Here is a 25866-nt window from a genome sequence, read left to right on the forward strand (position 1 = left end):
CGTAACAAAGTTCAATTATCCGGACACATTGCGCATTTTATTCCGCTTTTTTGTGCCATAGTGCGCTATCGCAACCGATAAATGTCAGTGTCATGCCCGCGAGAGAGAGATTTTCTGCCACAGTATTGGTGTCCACAATCCAAATAAAATCCAGCTACGGATAAATAAAAATATAATAAACCCGCGAGATTAATGAATAAATTCTCATTTGAAATTCCGCGGAATTCAATGGACAAATTGGCATTAATAATACTTGTTTTGTGTTCTCAGTAAAGTTTTTCTTTCTTTATCCTTCTTCAATGGTAATGACAAAAAAAATCTCTGTAAAATCTCTTTTTCATGCTGATATTTTTCTTCACTTTTCCCAGCTTTTCCTTTAAATATCCTATTAATTGTATAGAAAAAAATTCTCTATCTATGGTCATTTACAAGTAAAAATGAAGTAATTTAAAAAAAATGTTTTAGCGCAAAATTTCTATCCTAAAAACACAACCTAATAAATAAAATTTCTTTCCCAAAAATTACAAAATACATGTGGAATTATTTTAGAGGTAATTTTTTTCTATTTACATTCTCTTTGTCAAATATTTTTGATCAATTTTTAATTATGTGATAAATATTTTTCATCATCATTGATAAAAGACAATGCAAAAATATCTTATTTGTCTCAATTCTTTGTTAGTGTTAATTTTACAATATTGGATTAATTTAGTATTTCTTAATCTCACTTTGGGACACCTAAATTTTACCATAATATTACTTGCATATTTTTCTGGAAGGTAACTTTAAGCTCCGCCTATAGAGAACATTAGGCCACGCCTCCAGCATTAAACATTTATTAGATTTTAATATAGGGGAAAGTACTCTCCCTTCGAACGTTCATGCCTTCGAATAATGTGAATTTTCTTTTAGTTTTCCTAAGAGACTTACACATTTCTATTAAATATTAGTTGGCTTATCATCAATTGTTGATAATTCTGTGATAATTTAGTATAATTTTCTTACGAAAACCAAAAGAAATTCACATTATTCGAAGGCATGACCGTTCAAAGGGAGAGCACTTTCCCCTACTCTGGGATATGTCCCTCTCTCACAACTTGTAAAATCATTGAGTATAAAAGGACCGCCCACAAAAAAAGAGAAGAACCTATATAAAACTACTGGATAAACCTTCAAGGACGATTGGGTCACCGGTGACCCAAAAATGAAATTTTTCCTACGGCCTTATAATGTTGTATTTTACTCTAAAAAGTTAGAAAAAATGATTTTTCTGACCCTCAATTTTAGACCTTCTCGTCCTTAAAGGGGTAATAAATACACTCAGTCCCGGCATTAAGTCCTTCGGGATTATGCACCTGACGGAATTATGCACATACAATTATGCAAGTTTGCCTACCCTTGGGAGTCAATTTATGAAATCATTTTTGAAATAAGCCTAAATGTATACTATGTTGCGACGCGGGAAATTTGAAAACATTTTGCTACTTTTTCAGAATAAAACTTTAATTTCTTTTAAAAAGTTTTTTTTTTTTTAATATTCTAACCATTTATTGAAGAACGCTGGCCAAAAAGTACTGTTTGTTAATGTATTTCTATTAAATAGTTGAATCTTTTTGTTTGAACTACTTTTACTCCGCGCGAAATTCGTTCTACGGCCGATTTATTCAAAAGAAAACTGCCATTTTAACCTAAATTATAAATGAACAAAAAATATATTAATTATCATCGCTTTTATATGCATATATTGACCACTAACTTACAAGCAACTCATTTCCAAAAAGAAAAATTTTAAAGTTATTTTTTCTATCATTTTCTCCACCTGATTTCTCGAATATAGCATTGTCACGAAACTTTTGGCCGATACTGTAAGGGAGACTGGGGCAAAAAGTCAAAAATCGAAAAATTCAAATTTCAATATCTTCCAAGGTAAAAAAGATAGCGGCTCAATTTTTTTTCTATAGATAGTCTCCATAGACCTTCTTCAATGTCGTAAGTTTCTTAGAATTTCAACAAGGAATTTAGAAAATAAAAATATCGAAATTTTTAGCCCTATTTTTGAAATATTTTGCTTGCAGAAGATAACAATTATTACCTACTTATTTTCCAAAATTGATGCACTGGTGGATATTTTCTAAATAATTTGGATTCTTTGAATATGAATCCGCTATCTATTTTAGAATTTCACAAAAGTTCTTTTTTCCAGAAATCCTTTTGTTAAAAATGGCTACTTGGGGTAAAAAGTAACAAAAAGCGAAGCAATTTCTGATGTCTCACGGCGAAAAGAAACGTTATTACAATGTCACGCTGCTTGTAGTTTGCATTGGTCAAACGATTTGCAGTCTTTTGTGTGTTTTTTCTAAAATAGCTTGAAAAGCGCTTTTCTTGTTTTCTCACCTTTCTCGCAGAGAAAACGGTGTTTTACAAAGGTGTAGATGAATAAATTTTCTATAAAAATATGTCCTCTGGGTATTTTTTTCAAATTTACGGAAGCCCCTAATGAAGCGAATCAAAATATGATAATACCCCATGTCTGGTACTATTTGCCCCAGCAATTTTGAGAATAGTCACAAAATTACCTTTTAGAAATCGGCTCCCTAAGCGTATTTCCTTACAAAATAGAGGAATATTACTTTCACAAAGTTGTAAAGCTTGTAAAATAAAATATCCGTTTTGTGATTTTTTGCCCCAGTCTCCCCTACTCTATTCTGCTACAAGTTTTAATAAAAACAACTACTTTGCAGAACATTTGAACTCGTTAGTTTGAAGCACCCCTTTTAACATTTAAAAGCAACCCGGATTTTTCTAAGTAAATTACTGAAACAATACGTGTTTTTTTATTTAAGCTATATGCACAGAACATTATTAAAATTTTATATCAATAATTCTAATCAATATTGCATTTTGATATAGTGCACCTAGACGTTACAAAAATTCCCTGAAAAACATTATTTTTCGTATTTCTAAAGAGTTTTTTTTTTGTAGTAAGTTTCAAAATTCATTTCAAAATTTCAAATTTCGAAAGCAAGCTGATAGTAGGAAGCCTGGAATTCAAGATCGCGACATGGAGAAAAGGGTGCTGGGGTACTTTAAGAGGAACTGCCTAAACTGCCTCTATCCCTCCGAGATGTGGCCAAAAAGACGGGTATTTCACAATACCTAGTTCATAAAATTAAGAAGAAGAATGATTTAGTGACTTATAAAGCCCAACCTGCACCTCATCGTACAGATAAGCAACGACAGTCCGCCAAAACAAGGTCCAGAAAGCTGAATGATCACCTTCTTAAAGGTTTTGAAAGATGTGTTTTAATGGACGACGAAACCATCGTGAAAGCCGACTTCCACCAATTGCCTGGACAACAATACTATACGGCAAAGACTCGCACAGGACAGGTGTACACAGCAAGTATCGATACAAGAACTACACCAAGTTCCCGAAAAAACACTTGGTTTGGATGGCAATTTGCTCGTGTGGTCTTCGAAGTCAAGAATTTTTCATGACCGGGATCATGAACAAAGAGATTTACATCGAAGAGTGTCTCAAGAAACGTCTTCTGCCGCTCTATCGAAGCCATGATGTTCCACTATTGTTTTGGCCAGATCTAGCATCAAGTCACTACGCTAAGGATACCATTGCGTGGTTCAATGATAATAGAGTCATTTATGTGCAAAAAGAGTTTAATCCGACCAACACACCGGAACTGCGTCCTATTGAAAACTATTGGGAAATTTTGAAGGAGGATCTCAGGAAAAAGGCTAAGCCAGCCAAAAGTTTGCCTGATTTCAAGCAAAAATGGAAAAACGTCGTCAGAGCCCGTGGAGAAGAGCTTGTCAAGAACCTGATGAGGGGAATTAAGAAGGTGCGGGAGTTTCCTAACCAGCCATTGGAATAAAGCAAAGAAATGGTTTAAAAGAATCACAATAAAATGACCTTTCCAAATCTGCATTAGGTTTTTTTTTTATTTACTGCGACTAAGATTTGAGAGCCATTTTTCCATGGGGAAATTCATTCGATTTCACGCTTTACATGGGAAAAAAAGAGATGGAACTCGTATGTGAATAAGAGTGAGCGAAATGGCTATATGAATCTGATTGAGTCCAACAGCCAAAGCGTAAAAAGGAAAAAGACAGGGACCGGGACATGAAAATGTGTCTGACAACAGGTCTACAAAACAAAATGCATAGCTCATGTATGGTAATCTGGTTGCATTATTTTGATAGAAATTTTATTGGGGGCGGTACTTAATTTTTTGTGGGCGGTACTTTTTCATTTCTAATTGATTCATAATGATTGGCACTTAAAGTGTAAATTCTTCATGATCTTTGAGCTATCAAACATCAAAAACAGAAAAAAAAACCTTAATTGAATTTAATAAACCTCAAAGAGGCGTGATCTAAAATTTCATATGGGAGGAGCTTCCTCACATTTAAATATTACCTTCCTGAAAAATTTGGAAATAAAAAAAGCAAAGTATGATTATAAAATTTTTTTTTTGCAGTTTTTCCAAAACACAATAAAAATCAAATCACTCACAAATTGGTGCAAAAAAACACCTCTTTTGCTTTCATTGCTTAAGAATTATTTACAATAATAATTTAGCAATTTTTTTTTTACAAGTATTTACTCTTTTTTCGTTGACTTGCTATGACGCTACTGTTGGTTTCTTCGAGTAATGTCAGTTTTTTTATGTATTAAATTATGTACACTTTATTATTTTGTATCTTTGTAAAAATTGTTTGTGAAACTGGGACAATCTTCTCTATCTAAGTTTTAGCTGTCGAAAAATTCAGAGAGAATAGTATAATGTCGATTATACGAATTATTTCTCATTTTACAATCACTCATTTTTTATCATCTTTTTTTTACACTTATTTTGGTAAAAACTTTCTACAATAAAAATTGCATTTGAATGTTAGAATTTTATGTATATAAGATTTTTTTTTCATTTTTGCTTTTCACTTTTCTTTTTAAATATGAAGAAGAAAATTTGTCAATTTTTTGTATTTTTCTTTACGAGAAAAATTGCATTGAAATATTGTATTAGTTTTGACCTGCAATATTGATTTTGTTTTTTTTTCTTTTATTCAAAATCACTTTTAAAAGTGCGCATAGCATTATTTCTAGAAAAAATGTAATTCTGGCCATTTTGCATTAAACTTTTTTTCTCATTTTTTTTATGCTTTCATCTTTATCTTCTGACTACAATTTAACATGACTATGACTAAATTTAATTAGATTATTCGGTAATTAACTGTTCTATCATTTGTTTTATCACAATCTTCAATTTCAATCTCTCATTTCTCATTGTTTTTTTTTACGTAGCAACTTTGCAACTTTAGAAATTAGTAGTTTCTTTTGTCCTTTTTTTCAATGTTTTCTAAGAGATCCATTGAAAAAAAATCATATGTACTTTTTTTGTCCATTTGACAATGATAATTGCATTATAAATCTAAGTGTAATGCTCTCAAATAGCTAATTTCTTCATAATTTTCTTATTTTTTTTAAATAGAATTTTGAGCATAAAATCGATAGTAATCGATAAATGTGTAAAACATTTGCAAATGAAAATATGTTGATGTTATGAAAAATAAGTTAATTATTACAAATCTAATCATATCTTGGTGCACAACAGCTGGACCAAACATTGAGGCAACTCCAGTAAAGCTTTTTGTCTTGTAAAAATTTTCGAGCAGTGCTTCTTTCTCAACAAAACGATCATACAACCACTTTGTTAGAGATTCATTCTCTTTTGGAATCTATGAGAAAAAAAATAGAAGTAATGGAGCAAATGAATTTTGTGTCAATTAAAACACCATTTTCCCAATAAGAAAAATGCAAAGCCACAGGATGATTGGGAAAAAATTACAATAACTTTCTTATATCACGAGAAAATAGTATTTGACTTTTAAATTAAGCTCCGCCTTTTATAATTTTAGGCCACGCCCCCTTCAATATTTTAAGGTTTCAGAGACAAATCATAGATTTGACCACTGAGGAAGACGCGTTGAAGCGTCGAAAGCTTTGGCAAAGAATTTTATGTTTTCCCCTCCTGAAAGAATTACACCCCCTGACGCATCCGGAGAGAGTTCATCTCCTTGACCTTCTTATTCTAATTGTCGTGTAAATTGCTTATCTAGAGTGCCGAATGAAAATCCTCAACAAATTTTTGAAAGCGATGAAAGTGCATCGCATAATTTATTGAATTATCAATTTGCTAGATAGAAGAATAAAAAAAACTGTATGTACTTACGATCAGCTATCTCAGGATCATTGTAAATATTATTTAAAGTTTTCATTGAAATTTTATAAAAGATTAGAAAGGTCGAAGACCCAAACCAATTTTTTTTTTTGGAAAAATCTTTTGTAAACCTGCACTCAAACTGATTGTGAAAGTATATCTTTAATTTGATGTGTACATTGTGATTGCACTATTCAATAAATTAGTTTGAAAAAACGACCTTTCTAATCTTTTATAAAATTTCATTAAAAACTTTAATTATATTTACAACGATCCTCAGATAGCTGATTGTAAGTTACATACAGTTTTTTTTTAATTCTTCTATCTAGCAAATTGATAATTCGATAAATTATGCGATGCACTTTCATCGTTTTCAAAAATTTGGTGAGGATTTTCATTCGGCACTCTCTCTAGATAAGCAATTTATAGTACAATAATACTACTTAATAAAGAATAGAATTTTTTATTGAAAAAAAAAAGATATCAAAAGGAAAAAAACAGACGGAGGAGGAGCCAGGGATCGAACCCGCGGCACTGCCGTTGAATGTCCAGCGCTGTACCGCTGAGCCACCGCTGCATGCAGTCTCATTTCAAATTTTCCTTATTATGTGCTGCGTAAGTTATCATTTTCAACTTTGGGGAATTTTTTAAAAAAAATAATCAAATTTCGCACTTTTTGAATATACCACGTTTAATTTTATGCCTTTCAGCGTAGTTGAGCAAAGCCTCAGATTTTTCTGAATTTGATGACTCGTGTACTTCCCAGTGTGTTGTAACTAATATCAAAACCTTTTCAATGATGGGACACAATTTGGTCTAACCCCGATTCGGCCGGAGCTACACTGAGAGAAATCCGATAAAGTTAAAATAACATTCCGGAAATGTTAATTTTACCCTGCAGTATTGATCCGAAATCGGTGTAAATATTACACTTTTTAGGTGTATTATAGGTTAAAGTTACCCTTTTTCATGTTAATTTTACCCTTAAAAAGGTGTAAAATTAACATTAAAAAATGTTGATATATTTTAACATCTAAAAAGTGTTAAAGTTATGAGGAAAAAAGTTAATCGCACCCCCGTTTTTTTCTCAGTGTATAATCAAACGTAAACTGATCGGGTTATATATTTTCGGTTTTATTATCCGATTTTTATGAAATTTTAGTAAATTGTATCTGAAATCAAGGCCTAATAGGTCGCATCCGTTTTCACGTTACCTGAATGTACCTCGACCCTTTCTACATTAAAGTTGACCGGACCCTATTTCTAATGCTTATTAACCGATTTTAATTAACTTCTTTTCCCTTGTTGGTCATCTGTACTCAAATTATTTTGAAAAGAAAATAACCAGTGGTTCACTTGGATAAGCTTTATGCTTGCAATTCAGAATACCTGAAAATTCAATTGTGAATTGAATTTTAGGGGTAAAGAATGACTTCGAGCAAATTGTTCTCGGCGGTTGAATTGGATAAAATTGCTTCGACCCGATCCTCTACCTCCTAAGTCAACTTACAATCAAATTTTCATGCATTCCAAATAGCCAGCATTCCAAAGGGCTTATCCAGATAATTAATTAATTCCAGATTGTAATTAGCATAACATAGGAATTAAGAATGATTGCAAATTTTATTGTCAATTGTTGGATGGGTTCAAAATGGCAGAAGCAGGAACTTTGCAAGGTATAAGTGATACCTTGTCTAGTAAATTCGTACAATGCGTATTGATACTATCGATTCGATAGTATGGAAAAGCTATCATTCTTCAATTCAATATGTTCAGTCGTCAAGCAAGTTTTGAAAGGATGCGTGGTTAATTTTCTATACACAGAAAAAAATATTTTGTAAAATTGTTCGTAAATGTTTGTGAAATCATATGGCAGACTTACGAAATGCTCGTGAACCATATAATCCACAAACAAGTTCGTAAAATTTTGTACTTTTTTCACAAGTATTGTTCGTAAAATGATCATTTGACGAATATTTTTTGTAGTTTTACAAACATTTGTTCGTAAATGTTCGTAAACACACAAAAAAATGTTTGTAAAATTTTGTCATTTGTTTGTATTTGTTTGCGAACATTTACGAACAAATGTTTGTAAAAGTACAAAGTGTCCGTCAAATGATCATTTTACGAACAATGTTTGTGAAAAAAGTACAAAATTTTACAAACTTGTTTGTCGGTTATACGGTTCACGAGCATTTCGTAAGTCTGCCATAGGATTTCACAAATATTTACGAACAATTTTACAAAATATTTTATTCTGTGTATGGAAAAGCTATCATTCTTCAATTCAATTTCTTCAGTCTTCAAGCAAATTTTGAAAGGCTGCGTGGTTAATTTACTTTAGGGGACAGGATCATTTGAGTGTTACCCAAAATCTAATTTTGTGTTAACGATTTACATTGGCGTTTTTGTTCATGGACGCAAATCCGCTTTAAAATTCAAAAATGTCAATAAAACCTAACTTTTGAAAAAGGGGCGTGGCTTATTTTTTAGGCGGAGCTTTATAAAGAAAGTCAAATACCACTTTGGAAAATACGTCATTTTAATAAGTTAATGTATTATATGCTAAGAAATGTAAGCCAATCAAGTGCAAATTAAAAATGAAAATTGGAAAATTAAAAAAATAAATAAATATAAACTTACCTCTGAATAGTGATATAATCTATAGAAGAAATATGTTTGACATCCATCTCGCATTCCATGGATGATATTTGGGAGATCAAGTGGTTTACCATTTGGATATGCTATCGTTATATCCAACACATACTCCAAATATTTGTTGCAATTGCTAGTTGAAGGTGTGTTGTTGCGTAAGGTATCTAGAGGAACAATAACAGCAATAAAAAAAAATGTTATTAAACCCTGTCTCTCTCTCTCAGAACAGACATAAGTTAATTGAAGCATATTTTCTCACAGACACCTTCAATCAACTTCTTTCTATTTAGAATGTACCTTGATTATTTTTTTCGCTGCTACGTGTAATATCACCATTAACATATGTTTTCGTTCCACTGTTATTGTTGCCACACTTATTCTCATGACTATCAAATACATCCATTATGGCTCTAAGGGCTCCTACGCGAGGCAGTGTAACATGTTTCAGAATGGGCAAATTATTCTGCTGTGCAAAACTGCAGAAAAAAATAATAATAAAAAGAAAAAAAACTAGTTTAACAACAAAGCCTAAACATTGATATCTTTTCCATTGTTCTATCGGTCAAACTCACCGCTGACTAACTTCTCTACGCTTCCTGAGAAAACCCCCTTCAGGGAATAGGACCATCCACCTTCGATCCCGCGGAATGTATGATTCAACCAAATGCTTCTTCAGCAAATCTACAGATTTATCTCGATTTGCCTTTCCCTATAAATTATTGCAAAATACAAAAAAAAGAAAATTATGCAAGGTTGATAAACTCACCAGCAAAGCAGTTTTTTTTCTGCTCTAATATTCCCTCATTATTATATGTAAATAATCCATGGACATAAATAAATTATCGAAAATGAATGTTGAATCACAAATGTAAACACTAGGTGACTTTGAGTCAATCAAATTAGGGGAGACTGGGGCACATGTAACCATTTTCGATACATGCGAATTTGAGGTGATTTTCCAAGGACACCGTGATTTTTTGGAAAATATTTCTTAGCTCATGTTTTACCCTTGGGTATAGGCAATTCGTCGAGGGTAATGCGGATGCTGGAAAACAATTGAGTTTTCCATAAAAATAAAATTTGTGTCCCTGTGCATTTTTCTCTTTTCACAAAATACCTGGGGTAGAAGTAACCACTTTCTGGGGAGGATGTAAACACCTTTTTTCCCACCCTTGAAATTAACTTTGCACCACTCTCGATTATTTTAATTAAGGTAAAGTACCCTTACTCGACCGGGTTCCTCTATTCGACCGGTGGGTCAATTTTTGAATATTTGATGGTGAATTTCATCAATTTCTATGAATTTGTCACTGATTCGTATTATTTATGGAATAATTGACCTATTAATGTTAGATCATACGCAAAATATTATAGCAAATATAATTAAATTGAATAAATAAATCTACCGGTCGAATAGAGGAACCGGTCGAATAAAGGGTACTTTACCTTACTTAAGAGATATATAAAGACTGTAGGGGGAGGCTTTGAACTTTCGCACACAAAAATGATGTTCAAGTTCAGTGATTTTTTCTGACTACCATGCAAACCGTATGGATTCTCCAACTATGCCAAAAAAATGTCTTACTTATAAGGTTCATAATCCCACCAAACAAAATCCCAGGAAATCCTTAGATTTTCCTCCAGAGGAAAATGAAAATTTAATGGCGATTTGTCCGATGGATGAATCAAGTTTCTATTATCGCACACGATTCACGCCATCATTGAACACCCCATTTTCACCGTAAATTTTGCACCGGACACTAAAAGTTGCACATCATTGTTTAAAGGGAACTCTAATCTACTTGATTAAACCATTTTTATAAGGAATAAAACATTTTAATATCACTTTTTTGGAACTTTTCTGAGAGATGTTTTATTGACATTAAAAACCATTTTTTTGCTTGATTCTACGAGAATTTCACTCCGGAAACGGTTAAATCTGATGAATACTTTCTTGAAAAGTCCAAATATCACCAAATTTACACGAATCAATAAGTTTTTAAAGCTAAAAATTGACTAAAACTCTGCAAGCGAGAAGACCACACAAGATTCCACCATTCCTCCACGGAGCCGGATATGCACAAAAACATTTGAATGCGCATCATTGAAGATTTCGCTGTTCCTGCAGCTACAGGAATCGGGATTTAGCACAGATATTGAGCTTCAGAGGGTGAACAGGCTAAAATTTTCACAAAACAGCTTCTCACGGACAATTTCTTTTCTTTGTCATGCAAAACAACACAATATAGTGAGGTTATGTCAAAGATTGTCAAAAACCAGTTGTAAACTGTATGAGCTTATTGCAGATGTGATTCTTTCATTGCACATTCAGTTTGTGCAAGCTTGAAAAATATTTTTATATCAAAGAAATGCAAAGTTGCTTAATAATTACTCAACTGCAGCCTATTTGAGTCAAATTACTTCTTGTTTATCAACTTTACGATTTTTAAGTTTTCCTTTTTAGTGGTGGATCAAATTGGTAGATTACAATAGATGTGAATATGAGGGATCGCATCTAAAATGAAGTTTCTTGGAAAATGTGAGAGAAGCCATGTCTTCTATGTGCGATCGATGAATCTGAGTCAAGTTTGTGAATTTTGTTCCACCCACAAAAAGTGCCTGTTCAGCCTAAAAGATTTTTACATAAATCTGATTCCTAATAACCCTTCTACCCTCTGTGATAGTAGTTTTTCAGAAAAGTGATATTAATTCTGCACAATCGTATGAAATATTGCACAGCAAAATTACAGTTTTGGACCTGTTTTTATTTTTTGCTTCCTGAAACTAGGAAAAAAGGATTAGACTCTCAATTTTTTCAGGAAAGATGGGATTTAAGGTTAGCTATTACAATATATAGCCATATGTGAGATTCATAAAGGAATATGGGAGAAATTTGAAGTGTCTGAAGGTAGCGTATGTGCGAACGATCAAAGCCTCCCCCTATATTTTTCAAAAAATCACGACACTTTTTACAAAGAATAATTAAAATAGCAAAAAAACTAAAAGCATGCATATCAAAGACATTTTTCAATAGATTTTCCCCATACTTTGACATCATGTGACTTTTTATTGAACACAGCGCCACCAATTTTTTTCGTAATCTATGAATTATAGATATTACGCATGAAGGTCAATTTCCCGCTCTTTTACCTACTCATTTTGTGAAATTGAAATTGCCTGGTTACATCTACCCCAAATGCTGTTTTCTGACCAATTATTAATTCTTTTAAAGTAATGAGTATCTCAATTTCTCTAGTAAATGCATTAATATAATCCTAAAAGATGTAGGAAAGAACTGGTATTGCTACATTTCGATTATTTTACACAATTTTTAATTTCCAGGTGGAAATCCAAATGATCAAAATAATCGAAATATCAACATTTTCAGGAAAATGATTTTTATTTTTAAAGTATATTAGGATTTTATTGACCAATTTATCTGTGGACATACATCCCCAGTGTTTACAACTACCCCAGATTACTACTGCCCCAGTTCCCCCTATATTAATAGTAAATAAAATACATTTTCTTTTAAATGATATATTTCAAGCAAGAAATTTTAAAAGCACTTCAAAAAAAAAGTTCTCAATGAAATTAAAACTTCCATAATTTTTTTAAGCTTTCAAATTTTATTGCTATGATGTCAGTGTTAGTTTGTGTAGAACGTGAATTCGTCATTTTTTGGGTACTCTCAGTGATTAAAAAAAACATGCGAAGTTTATATAGATAAAAAGAATTCTTGGAAATTTTGCAACACGCTTTCGGAATAATGAATTGAATCATCTAATCTTGAGTCGTACTTGTCACATAAGATAGCAATAGAAGCGGAAACTTTTATAGAAAATAGAAACTTCTGATAACGAGAATTTTGGTTTGTAGTGATTTGAACGACATTTTTTCTAATAACATGATAATTTCCTAAATTAAAGAATAATAGGAAAGTAAAACGAAAGTTTACCATTTTGAAGATTAATTAGATATTTTTAAGGCACCAAAAATATTTCATTTTTTCAAAAAAGCGGTGGCAAAGCGTCCCACACTTTGAGAAGTGCTCGAATTCGTGACTTAGATGCTATACCTCAAAAGTACTTCCGCATTATTAACCGTTTACCGGGTCACAACCGATTTAAACTAATTTAAACCGATTTATAAATCACTCAAAACGTTGCCCAAAATGCATTTCATCAGTAATATAATTGAATTTAGGATAAAAATTAGTTATCGGTTATGAACCGATTCATAACCAATTGGAATCGGTTCAGTCTTCTCAGGAATTTTAACACCTTTCCAACGAGTCCAAATATGACCCCATTTGGTTGATAAATGCGCTCTCTGGGTCTTTTTGACATTTGACCTTGAAAAACCGTTAAAAGGAATGATTCAACGGTATTTTCGAATAAGGACGAAATGTTCCCCTTCTATAAAGCATATCCAAAAATGAAAAAAAATATCGCACGAAGCGTTTTTGAGCATTACAAAACATGGTTTTTTGACGAGAAGCGTAGGGGTAACGGCCGGACGGACGAATAGACGGACAAACAGCGTGAAATCGCCTGAAAAGCGAAGATTTATTTAGAAAAGTAGTTTCCGGGTGGTGCAATGTGGAAAATTAGGGGCCAGCCATTTAATTAGCCTGTATTAGTATTTATGTAATATTTATTATTTTCTTAAGTTACCAGAGAAATCAATAATTATTTTTTGTCCATAAAGGAAAATACCATTGGATCATTTCTAAAAACGGTTTTCAAGATTAAGGTTTAAAAAGGCTCCATAGAGTGTATTCTAAAACGAATGGGGCTATGTTTGGGTTTGTTAGAAAAGACCGATAATGAATTTTTATTCGAAATTCAGTTTTATTACTCTGGAGCTATTTTAAGTGGTTCATATGTAAATCGTTTCAAATCTGTTAAAAACAAATAAACGGTAAGTGATGCGATCGTACATTCGAGATTTATGCATGGAGATTCCTCAACATCCCTAAAATTCTGTTTATTCAACATTTTACGAAGTAAGAAACAAAGTTTATTTCAATCGCTTTTTTAGTAATGAAAAATTCTTTTATGACATGCTGAAAAGTTAGTTTCCCATTAGAAAATCCCCTGAGTTTAATCACATTCTTTTCTTAATAGCAGTTTTATTACGAAACGTTTAAGTGAAATTCCCCAAAAACTCTTTCCCAAAAAATACTACGTTAATAAAAATACAAATTTTACTAATTTCACAGCTCTTTTAAGCTCGAATAAAATGTGGCATCATTATTTTATATATTTTAGTATAAAACTTTGACTTTTTACTACCTGAATTTATTTAATTTTACTAATGAAAAAGTAGCAAAGTATATAAAAATACTTTTTCTGTTTTTTGTTTATTTATTTTTTTTTGCAATAATTTCAATTAATTTTATTCAAAGTTGTCAGTCAAATAGGAATTACTAAAATTATTATTTTCTTTCATAAAGGAATTATTTGTTAATAAATCTTCAATGTTATTCAAAATTCTTGAAAGAACTTTATTTGGCGCTCATATCGTCGGTTGCCTCAGCAACTGTGCTAACTGCATTTTTGCGATTTTCAGGTAAAAGTTGTCAAAATGCAGTTAGCACAGTTGCTGAGGCAACCGACGATATAGGGTCAGGTCAAGTCAAATACCCCATTTTTGGTGATTAACAAAAACAAGTTAAGTTCATTCGTCCAAGGCTTATCTTCTTTTTTACAATTCAAACACCACGGAGAGAGCCAATAAACATAATCCATTTTTCTGACCGACTATTACCAATGTCAGAGCTTAGGCTACGGTTAGAGATAGACCACATCCCCTTACAAGAACTATTACCATTTTAATATCTTTGTGCCTTAAGTGATCGAGTATTCTTTTATCCTAAACATTCCCAATAAGCGAAATTTAGATTATGATTAATTTCATGACCAAAAATTCCAGTAAACCAAATTTACTGATTTAGGTTACTTAATTTATGGTTATTTTCTAAAAATCCAACTTAAAAATTTTAGGATTTTTTTTAAATGCAATAATCGTCACAACTAATATTAAAAAAATATCCTGATTAATAAAAGTATCTCAATTACTGGAATTACTAATTGTAATAAGTAATTTAGTAAATTTGACCAGTAAAAATAAAATAATTGGTTTCAGCAAATATTTTAGATCAAGAAAATTTAATAAAATTAAAATTTAAATCCCTTTCTTTCACAGATCTGTCACATTTTTTCACATTTTCCTTCTTCATTTTTATGTTATAATAAATTCAATTTTTAATGTGAAAGAGTGGAATAGGCATATACAAAAAAAATTAAGAAAGAAATATGAATTTTGATTTCTTGAAATATTCTTCTGAAGGCTGAAATAAATTAGTTAATAAAAAAAATTATGCGATATTTTGGAGGCTGCAAATAGTAGTAAAATAGGTTATTCATTGAATAGGAAAAGTGAAAGAGCTCATAAAATAAAACATCTCAATTATAGGATGCTATGCACAGAAACCAGCTGCTTTATTAGGTTTATTCGGTTTATTAATTTATCAAAAAACTTATGCACAAAAAGAAGAAATGAAGTTCAAAAGCTCTGTTAAATAAAAGGAGTGGCAAAGCGTCCTAGACTTTGCAAAATGCTCGAACTCGTGACTTAGATTCTATATACCTCAGAAGTACTTTCGCATCATTTACCATTTACCGGTTCTCAACCGGTTTGAGCCGATTCATATGTATATATCATTCAAAAGATCCTCTAAAATTGTTTTAAAAGTATCGATTTTGGGATAAAAATTAGTTTACGACTATAAACCGGTTCATTACCGGTTCAGAACGAAATCACCAGGGTCAATTTTGAGATAAGTCGAAAAATCATGCTTTTGGAGGGGTTTTGATGTTTTTTGCGGGGGTTGATTTGGATAAATTGATTCGCTAGAGAATGCTGACTTGTGCGAGGGGTCATCGAAAACAGAAAGACGATATCTCATACCGTTTGGACGGCAAAATGGTGAGAAGTTGAAAAAAAAAGTTGTGGAAACTGCTCTCTCACTCATGGAGTTCAAACAAAATAAATTATACTTATGATAAATATATCTTACAAAAAGGAACTTCAATTTTTTATATTTTGCAAAATCTGTTACGTTAAAAAAAATCTATTTTTTTTTGGAAAATATAAAATTAATTTAATATTATTAAAATGGCTGATCAAATCTTAATTTTGAATTAATAATTCCTTATGCTTATAGAATTTGGCATATTATTACCTAATGACGTTTTTGATGTAAATCATGCTTCTTGAAAGGATGTTGTTACACTTAATATCGTCAGGAAAAACATTTTGATAAATTTCATGCTGTAAATTGCGATTTATGTAATCGTAATCTTATGCAGTTTTATGGGTGATCGCCTTGACAGTAAGCACAATATATTCGACACTTCAAGAAAAATATCAATTTTATATGATAAATTATGAGAAAATAAACTGGGAGTCTTAAAAGCCTAACTATTCTGACGGTGCTATCACACTAGGATTTTCACAATTTAATTTAAAATTCAATTGAGCCAATTGAGCATTATAAGATTTCTAGAATTTACTTAAAAATTCTCATAGTCAGGACACATTTTGCTAAAAATTCGCTCAATTTTAAATAGTGCCGCGAGATTTTTAATTGTATATGTCTCCGGAAAATGTGTGAAAGTACTTAAAATTCCTTATAAGTCACTTATCTGTTATGCAAAAGAATCCCCAAAGTCAGAATTAAGGGTTGTAGACAAGAGGGCTCATTAAGAGACTCTCATACAGTCTTGTTGAAAATATGTATGAAGTCATCCCAACTGCGATTTCTTGACATAACAATTTTCTTCGAATTGCTTTGAAGGAACCCAGAAAATTGCTCCCGATACAGAAGCTTCACTCGCGTACAAATTTATCACTAATCACTGTACTTATTTTATTTCTTTGGCCACAAATAATAATTAATTACTAGTGAATAAATTTAATAAGAACAATTTGGTTCAGGGGGTCCGTGGTGCAATTGGTAAGAGCATTCGGCTCTTGGGCGGTGTGACCCCCGGCGCGACTGTCACAGTTGTGAGTTCGAGTCCCGCCCGGTGCAAATGATTGAAGCGTCTGAATAGACATTTTTCACGAAACATTGTAAACTGAATATAATTAATTTGTAAACTAAACAATGTACAAAAATGGCAATAAAACCCCGTACATCGAAATAAAATAAATAAATAATACAATTTGGTTCAAAAGGCTACTTTTTTAACTGCAATAAAATTGAAATAAATGAGCAATTTTAACATTTTAATTTGCTGAATTCAAATTTAATTGAGCAACCATATTTATGCTATTTTAGCATGTTTAAAAACATGTTTTGGTGGGCCAAGTATTAGTTTATATCAATAAATAGCGAAAATCTATCAATTCTAATCATTTTTAGTGCAAAATAACGCATAGGAACAATTCATCTGAAAATTAAATTGAATTTACAAATTGAAAAAAAAACCTAGTGTGACAGTACGGGAGGCAAGTAACTTATTAATAAATAACTAAGCTGGCTTCTGTGCATAGCATCCATAATTCTTTTAAATTATGTCTACTAACGAATTTTGCACTATTAACTGATTATAAACATCCCTTTTAACTGACCAAATTTTTCTTTTACTGAAATGTTTATGCTTTTCCTTTGCCTTTATACCTTTATCCAAGTACAGCTCTGAACGCTCTGAAACCATTTTTTCTTTTGTTATCTCAATGGATCAACTGAGCCACTAGTATTTCAAATTATCTCAATTTATTACATATCAATAGCCACTGATTACGTTTATGATATAAAATGGAAGTATTTTGTAGTGAATCATCACGTTCTAAACAAATTCCTGTAAAAGTTTTCTGGCTTTTTCTGTGCTAAATTTTTATGAAATTATACTATTTTCAATTGAGAAATGTTTTGGACTTGAAACTTATCTGGTACAGACACAAAAAGTAAATCATGACCCGACATTGATTCTAATGATCATGTGTTATTTACAAATGACAGAATAAAAAGTGTTTAATGAGCTTTCAGATTAGAGAGTTTTGATAAATTAGCAGGGTAGAATAACCTAATTTAGAATCTGTTCTAAATGGGTTTTAATTAGAACTTATCAATATGAACGGAATTTTGATTTATTTTAGTCCCAAGTTTATTAAGGAAAAATTATGTATTCTCATTTAGAGTTATGGAAACTTCCAATTTAAACCGAATTCTGAATTAGGTTATTCAGGCCCAAATAGCAAAGAAAAAACTAATAATAAGGAAGAAAAATTGAACTTACGGACGCAATGAAGAAATCCTGATGTATTAAACTAACAATACCAAAATTCGTATACTTGAAGAGGCGATCCATAATCCACATGATATTTGGCAAAACTTGTGCTTTTGCATTGAAAGCTGCCATCATGAGAGGCACATCGGCTGTACTCTGATGATTTGCCAATACGAGTGTCTTCTTATTTTTGCACAGTTCAATACTGTCTCCCATTTCAATTATATCATAACCAGCTGTATATGACCACATTGAGACAATAGCCAAAAGCCAGTGAAAAAGAATGCCCTCGATCCGATAGTAAAGCTTCGGATGACAACGTCTCAATGGCAAAAGTAGCACCATCCACACTACATACGTTGGTATACAGTAAATATTGTTTGCAATGATGAAAACAAAGCGTAGTACAGCTCTTGGATATTTTACGAATTTGCTGTTAAAAATTAAATTTACTCTTTTAAGCATCGATACGCTTTGATTTATCATTTAATTTTCATTATCACTTTTTTAAATTCAAAAAAAAATTAATCACTCTTACCCAAAATCACTGAGCAACATTGTTGATGAATCAATCCGAAATACGAAAAATTTTGTGCTAAATTTTTCACGCCGTTTTTATTGTTGTTATTTATTGTGCCTTTGCGCGATGCTAATTACTCAACGACAGATGTTCAACTAGAATTTTCATCTATGATGTATTTTCTCTCTCCTCACTTGTACAATACGCACCAAAGATGTATCACTATCATATCTCATTTGACCCAAACTCTCACTGCCTATAAAAAATATCCCATAAGAAAAAAATATTAATTCATTAATTAAAGAATAAAAAGCTTCTATTTCCCCAAAAAAAAAAAAAAACCATATATCACTTTTTCTCTCTCTCTCACTCGTGTCTTATCGATTTGAGATGGAAAACCAATGTGAGCGCCCGAATAATGCAAATGGAAAAAAAAACCGGAGTCACACTACTAAAAATACCAAAAGACAAAAATTCTGTATATATTTATATATTTTCCACAAACACTAACAATTTATTTTTTGCTATATTGTTTTTTCTTCTTTTTTTTGGTAAACAGAAGGGAGGTAACAGAATGTTTATACGTGATATTTTGTATGTAACTTGAAATCAAAATACAAACAGTCAACCGAAAAAAAAAGTTTTCATGGAAATGTCTCTTGATCACTTGTCTCTGCGTCCAACCTTGCTCAACTTTGCATTCAAACTATACACCAAAAAGAAATCTTATCTCCTTATCAATTTTCGTACTGATTTCCCATTACACAACATTTTGAACAGAGACACAGTAACGCGGAATAAAACTACAGTCTTTGGATTGAAATAGTGATTCGCAAAATAATTAAAATAAATTGATCTTACTCATGATCTTCGATCCGAAAACAAAAAACACAATTTACACGACTTATTCAGTGTTTAGTGATGGGTTAATAATATTCTATTGTAAAGTATTATTATTGCTAATTGAATTCTCTGCTGAAACATTTAGTGTGGATAAGTTCATTGTCTCTCTCAATCTGCCTCTGTTGGATCTTCAATGAATTCTCTAGGTGACACAGTTATTTCATCACAAAATGTGAATCATCACAATCATCATACTCCACTTGAGAGATTTCAGAGACTTCACTAACAGTGAAACAGTCAATTTAGATATTTGCTAGCAAATTTGTTTTTGCACTCAATAAGCCGCTGTCTTCAAATATTCCTAAGTCATCGGCAAGGGCATAGCAAAAAAGGAGCTCAAAAGGGCCATCGCTCTCCCTATATGACATTCAATAAATTTAAAAGGAAAGTTCTGCACAAAACTAAAATATTTTCATCCAAGAAAAGTACCTTAATGGCTTGAAATGTATTTTATTTTACTCTTTTGCATTTTTTTGGGACTCTCACCCAAAAGAAAATATCAGTATTTTGTGAAAAACAGTTTCTTTCTAAATACTTAGAATCGATAAGATTTTTTTTGGAGGAACTCAATTATTTCCTGAACTAAATAATATTCTTGACCAAAAAAATATGAAATTAACTAGCTACACATAGGGTAAGTGTGCCAAATTCCGGCCACCTTGCAATTTCGGCCACCTTTTTTGTTCCTCGAATTTCCATGAATTTTTAGTTTTTACATAGGTACTCTAAAGATTATACAATGCAAAAGAATAAAAAAAATGTGGCTTCGACAAACGAGATGACATGAAAAAGGCATTGGAGGAATTCCTGAAGGGCAAGGAACTATGAGAATAAAGGTGGCCGAAATAGGGCACCAAAGCTATGTTCTATATTTTTATTCATTTTAAAATGCATTAAGAATGATTTTAGAGTAAATAAAGACGAGAAATTGTCTACAAGGTTCTTAGCAACACTCCTTAAGTAAAAGGAATAAAAAAATCAATTTCTATTAAAGATATTACATTTTAAACTTGAGACTTTGGTGCTTGCATGCAACTATGCCAAAATTTGGCACACTTACCCTACATCGATTCCGAAAGAGTTAATCTTATAAGCTTTCCACTAACCCAAAAAAGTATTCATGGTAAATTCCCAAAGAAATGTACAAAATTTAATTTTAAAATCTTCTCGGATTTTTTGGAAAATTTTGGAGAAGCTTCTTGAACAACTTTTCTTAAAGAAAGCTACTAAAGGAAAGTGACCTACCTATGAATGCGCCAGTCTTTGAATATTTCAAATTTTCTCTTATTTTCCGAAACAAAAATTTTATTTTATAAGCTAAAGTAATTACTATTAACTATTTTATATTATTTTCGATTAATAAAATAGAATTTTTGCATTTGTAAAATATAAGAAGAAAATTGAAACTTTTTAAGGATGACGCATTCGAAGGTAGGCCACTTTCCCCTATGTACTCTAACCTATATAGGGGAAAGTACTCTCCCTTCGAACGTTCATGCCTTTGAATAATGTGAATTTCTTTTGTTTTTCGTAAGAGATTTACACAAAATTATCACGGAATTATCAACAATTGATAATAAGCCAATTAATATTTGATAGAAATGTGCAAGTCTCTTAGGAAAACTACAAGAAAATTCACATTATTCGAAGGCATGAACGTTCGAAGGGAGAGCACCTTCCCCTACAGGTTTTTAAGGAATCGCTCAAGCTTTTCACGCATGCCTTAAAATAACAAAAAGCGATTTATAATTGATTTTTCTGATGAATTTTTAAATAGAAAGTTCGAAAAAAAAGCTTTTGAGAAATTTTTAAATGGAAATGGATTTATGATGTATTTCAAAATTTAAAATGTCAAAGGAAAATTATATCTTTATCAAACCTTTGCCCTAAAAAAACTAATACTTTACTGTTTAAAAAACTAAGAAAAAGATTAATCAGTTCCTCAAAACTTATGGCGCTGGCACACCTTTTCAATTTAGTGAAATTCAATCGATTGAAATTTTACCTCTTACTCTTTCAAGCTGAGATCAGATACAGCTGTTTCTTTCTGTCAAATGAAATTTAAAATTTACATTAAAAATGAAATTTCAATTTCAATTTTCATTTGACAGAAAGAGACAAACATATCTTATTTCAGTTTGAAAGACTAAGAGGTTAAAATTTCAGTCGATTGAATTTCACTAACTTGAAAAGGTGTGCCAGCGCCATTAAAATCAATCAAAATAAGATTATAATAAAATTCATCCAGATTTATCAAAAATGGGATCGTAAAGAATTTCAGCTAAAAGTTTAAAGCTCAATTTGGCCCAAGAACTTTTGTTTTGAAACATTATTCTCAAAACGCAATTTTCTCTAAGAAAAACCTAGTCAGATCCATGATAAAATTTTTATGCCTTGCCTATCTGCCAAAGTCAGCGCAAAAATTCGCTCAAGAACAGTTTTCAAAAATGGATTGTTTTTTTTCCAAAATATTTAGAGTAAATAATCTGAAGATTTAAAATTAAAATTGATTATTTTGCATTTTTTTTTTTTGGAAAAACTCTTGTTCTTTCTGTTCAAAGAACGTTTCTTTGGGAGATAATTCTCCAAAATATCAAAATATCTTCCCAAATATCAACTGCAATCATTTCAAATTTGGCCCCCTCTTGTTAAAATTCTAGCTACCAGTAAAAAAAATTATGGATCGATTTTGAGTTTCAATTGATTTTTGCAAGATCAATCGATAAATTTGTGTACAATCTTTAATAATTTATTAATTATTAATTTGCCTTTTGCATCAAGTAAGTAGAAAATTTTAATTGTGGGATAAGTTTATTTCAATATTACGACGATAGTCAATTTTATTAATTCAATTTATTGGCTATAAGACCACAAAAGCATTTGCGAAAACTTTTGTGATTTTTTTTAATCAAATGAAACTCAAACGTGTTACCGGGATTGCCTTTAATTGCTAAGGTGCAACCGGTTATATTTAGGGCCTTTGGCCTTTAACGCTACTTGAATACGATGGCTAGTATCGCTAGCCATTCTAGCCATAGTTCTTAATATTATGGTATATTGATTGAAGAAGTTAAATAATTTACAAAATAGTTACATATTCGTAAACGTAATTCTAGCTTTTCTCTTTAACTTATCCTAAAAGAATAATCCATACATTTAGACAATTATGGTTTATTATACGATTGGGCCTTGGGTCACATACGATTCACAATTCCAGGGCTTCCGGTAGGTTTGAAAAAATTGTGTTTAACCACAGATTTATTACTTTGGGCCTAAATATTTAAGAAAACTTAATTTTATTGAATTTCCGTGGGTGAAAAGTCTTTCGTTCATTAAGAGTTATTCGTTTAATGTGTCATTAAAATAATCGATTTACGTTTTTGATTGAATTTTGCAAACTCAAGATGATCTTTGAGGAATTACGTGGATCAAGAAGTCTACAAAATCAGCATATTTTATTTAAATATATTTTTGCAATATAATAAAAAAAATAATTCAAGTTCCTAAGTAAACTTAAACTTAAACTTAATATAAAAGTACAATATTTTATTTGAAATATATTTTTAAGTATTTTATATAAAGTTCTGATATATAAATATCTGATTTTCGGAGACCTTTTCCGAACAAAAATCATTTTTATTTTTATGAGTCCTTCGTCGAAGTACGAGTTTATTGAACTCATCTACTAATAAGATAAATATTCTTTTTTTTTACTTTTGATAACTCTACTCTGAATAATCGTAACTACCACACAGTTTTATCGAAAAAGATTTCCGAAACCTAGGTTCGAAGGTCTGAAAACAAACTAGAGAAAATACGTTGTTTTTATGTCTTTGAGACCCAACCCCCTAAATAAGCAATAAATTCATTTAATTCATCTAACTCTTATAAGAATTGAAGACAAATTATTCCAGGATCTGAAATGTCTACAAAATAGATTTTAAGTTTATGGCTTATGTACGAGGATAAAGTAACTGTACCAAATTTCGGCCAGCTTTCATTTTCGGCCACTTCTTTTCTTCCTTAAATTTCCATGAATTTTTAATTTTTGCGTACTCTAGAGATTTTGCAATGCAAAAAAAGCAAAATATGTCGCTTCTACGAACGAGATGATGTGAAAGAGACTGTGGAACAATTCCGGACGGGCAAGGAACTATAAGAATCAAAGTGGCTGAAATATTACCTAAGGCTGTGTCTATATCTTTTTCATTTTAATATGAGTTAAGTTAAGAATGATTTTAAAACAAAAACTGTAAACGATTTACAAGGTTCCGAAGGTTCCGAGCAACACTCCTTAAAATGAAGTAACAAAAAAATCAATTTGTATTAAAAATATTACACTTCAAATTTAAAACTTTAGCGCTTGCATGCAACTATACCAAAATTTGGTACAGTTACCCTAGTTGTATACACGTATTTTGATTTAAGATTTTATGTTTGGTTGACTTCTCTATATTTAATAGGACAACAGTAAGGAATTGGCAGTGAATAAGTTAACGTAATCTGTTTACTTTAAAAATCAGGCTGAAAATTATTTAATCTTTGCTTTATGAAATGTGCTGCTACTGCATTTAGAATGCAGTCAAAAATATTTGCGACTCCAACCGTCAAAAAATTCAAATATGTAAACAAAATTTTAATTATAGCACCTCATATCCAAACCAAAGCTGTCACTCTTTTCTAAAAGAAAATCCGGTTATATACTGTGTGACTTTTTACGCACGAATAAAAGCACTTCAAGCTCAGAATCGATGGAGTGTTTTATTGTTTGTTTAAAGCGAAATAATACCTGGTGATTTTTAAAATTCATTTGTATTATCCCTTATTAAAATAGATTAGATAAACAATACCGGAAATTTACTTTTCACAGTTTCACAATAATCTATTTAAAAATTCTTGTGACACTATTTTTGCCACGCACCTGTAGACATAGGGTTACTCGCAATTTGCATGGAAATTCACTTTAGAATTATGAGAGGGAAATGAGGCAAATTCTATTTACACTCAATTGAACATTCAGAATTGTCCCCATTTCTTGGTGCATTTTTTCTACACTTGCCCTCCGGACGGTGACCACGTTTCTCTGCCACCACGAATATCAATGCCCAATGGACTTTAGGCTCGTCATCATCGTCTAACCGTGCTCCAGGGAGCTGAGAAAATGCTAGAGCACTGATGGCAATGGATTAATTGAAGGGTTCTTGGGGGATTTTGCTGAGAAATTGCCCGAGAGTGCGTGTTTGTGATAATTATCGTGATTTTTTCTGTTGACCTTACCGCCTACAGCTGAAGCTCAAGTGACGCGAAAAATCCACGATAAGCCCAGAAATCAAAGTTCCTCTCCCGAATCTCACAAAAAAAAGAGCAGTCTTTCTCTAATCTCTGAGAGAATGACCTGCAAAATTGATTTATGGTAAAAAATCTCGGTGTTGAAATGAAAACAAACCGGAGCCAAGCGACTCTGTCACAGATTTTTTGGTCTTTTGGGAATAATTTCAAGGATCCCTGACTGAGTATTTTGGACCGTTCCGATACTTCTATGAATCATTGATATGCAGATGTGTGGAAAAATGTGTGCTGGAGAGACATTATTAAATATTAAATTGTGACTCTTTTTTTTTATTTTAACTCATTCGCTATTCAAGGTTCTCCTCCCCCTCTATCAACACTTTTTCGTGTGCGTTCCAACAAAAAAAAATGTTATATGCCCCATACATTACAATTTTCTATCTCAATTTTTAATAGATCCAACCCAATCGATACTTTGCCCTTAATCCTCTTCACTTATCCACTGTTTAATCAATTGAACCTCTTACCTCACCTTCCACCTGAGCCAGTTCACCTTTCTCTCTCTCTCTAATTTTTCTCCGTACGTAGGTAACCACAAAAGATTTTTCGAGGAGATTCTCTTTCCAGAAAAAAAACAAAAAAAATAGTCGTGCAGCCCAGACGAAAACTACTCTGTCAAACTCCCACCCGGCATGCTCAATCCGATAAATTAATTATTTCCTCTTGTATTTTAGCACCCCGACACACATGAAATGCTCAGATAACACAATTAACTTACACAATTGATTGTTCTTCACTGCATTTTCACACACAGAACACTGCAAATTGCGTCTATTGTCGATAAAAATTAAATGCACAATTTGTGGAGGCACTTTTCCAATAAAAAATGACAAAACTGACACTGAACTCCAAACGCCGCACTGCGGTGGGAGCGAGAAATACAACTGGTCGAAAAGGGCTC

The 25866-nt window shown here is 31.7% G+C and overlaps 1 protein-coding gene across 4 annotated transcripts; it reads right to left on the reverse strand.

Annotated features, from left to right (window-relative positions):
- Positions 1–37: 37 nt before the first annotated feature.
- On the reverse strand, positions 38–25822 carry LOC129799972 (acyl-CoA:lysophosphatidylglycerol acyltransferase 1-like). 4 transcript variants are annotated; one of them, XM_055844299.1, is made up of 8 exons: positions 25684–25819; positions 25433–25524; positions 18732–18969; positions 18203–18626; positions 9464–9600; positions 9189–9367; positions 8880–9055; positions 4470–5754 (listed from the first exon to the last, which is right to left on the reverse strand). In XM_055844299.1, exons 3-8 carry the CDS (start codon positions 18749–18751, stop codon positions 5500–5502), a joined length of 1191 nt encoding a protein of 396 aa, XP_055700274.1. In that variant the 5' UTR covers positions 18752–18969; positions 25433–25524; positions 25684–25819; the 3' UTR covers positions 4470–5499. The 4 variants fall into 4 exon arrangements, with proteins under 4 accessions (XP_055700276.1, XP_055700274.1, XP_055700272.1 ...); XM_055844301.1 differs by lacking the exon at positions 4470–5754 and adding an exon at positions 38–154 and having other exon boundaries at positions 25433–25819; XM_055844297.1 differs by having other exon boundaries at positions 25433–25822.
- Positions 25823–25866: the final 44 nt, after the last annotated feature.

This window comes from Phlebotomus papatasi, chromosome 1 (assembly GCF_024763615.1).
Source record: "Phlebotomus papatasi isolate M1 chromosome 1, Ppap_2.1, whole genome shotgun sequence".
In the NCBI taxonomy this organism is placed as follows: Eukaryota; Metazoa; Arthropoda; class Insecta; order Diptera; family Psychodidae; genus Phlebotomus; species Phlebotomus papatasi.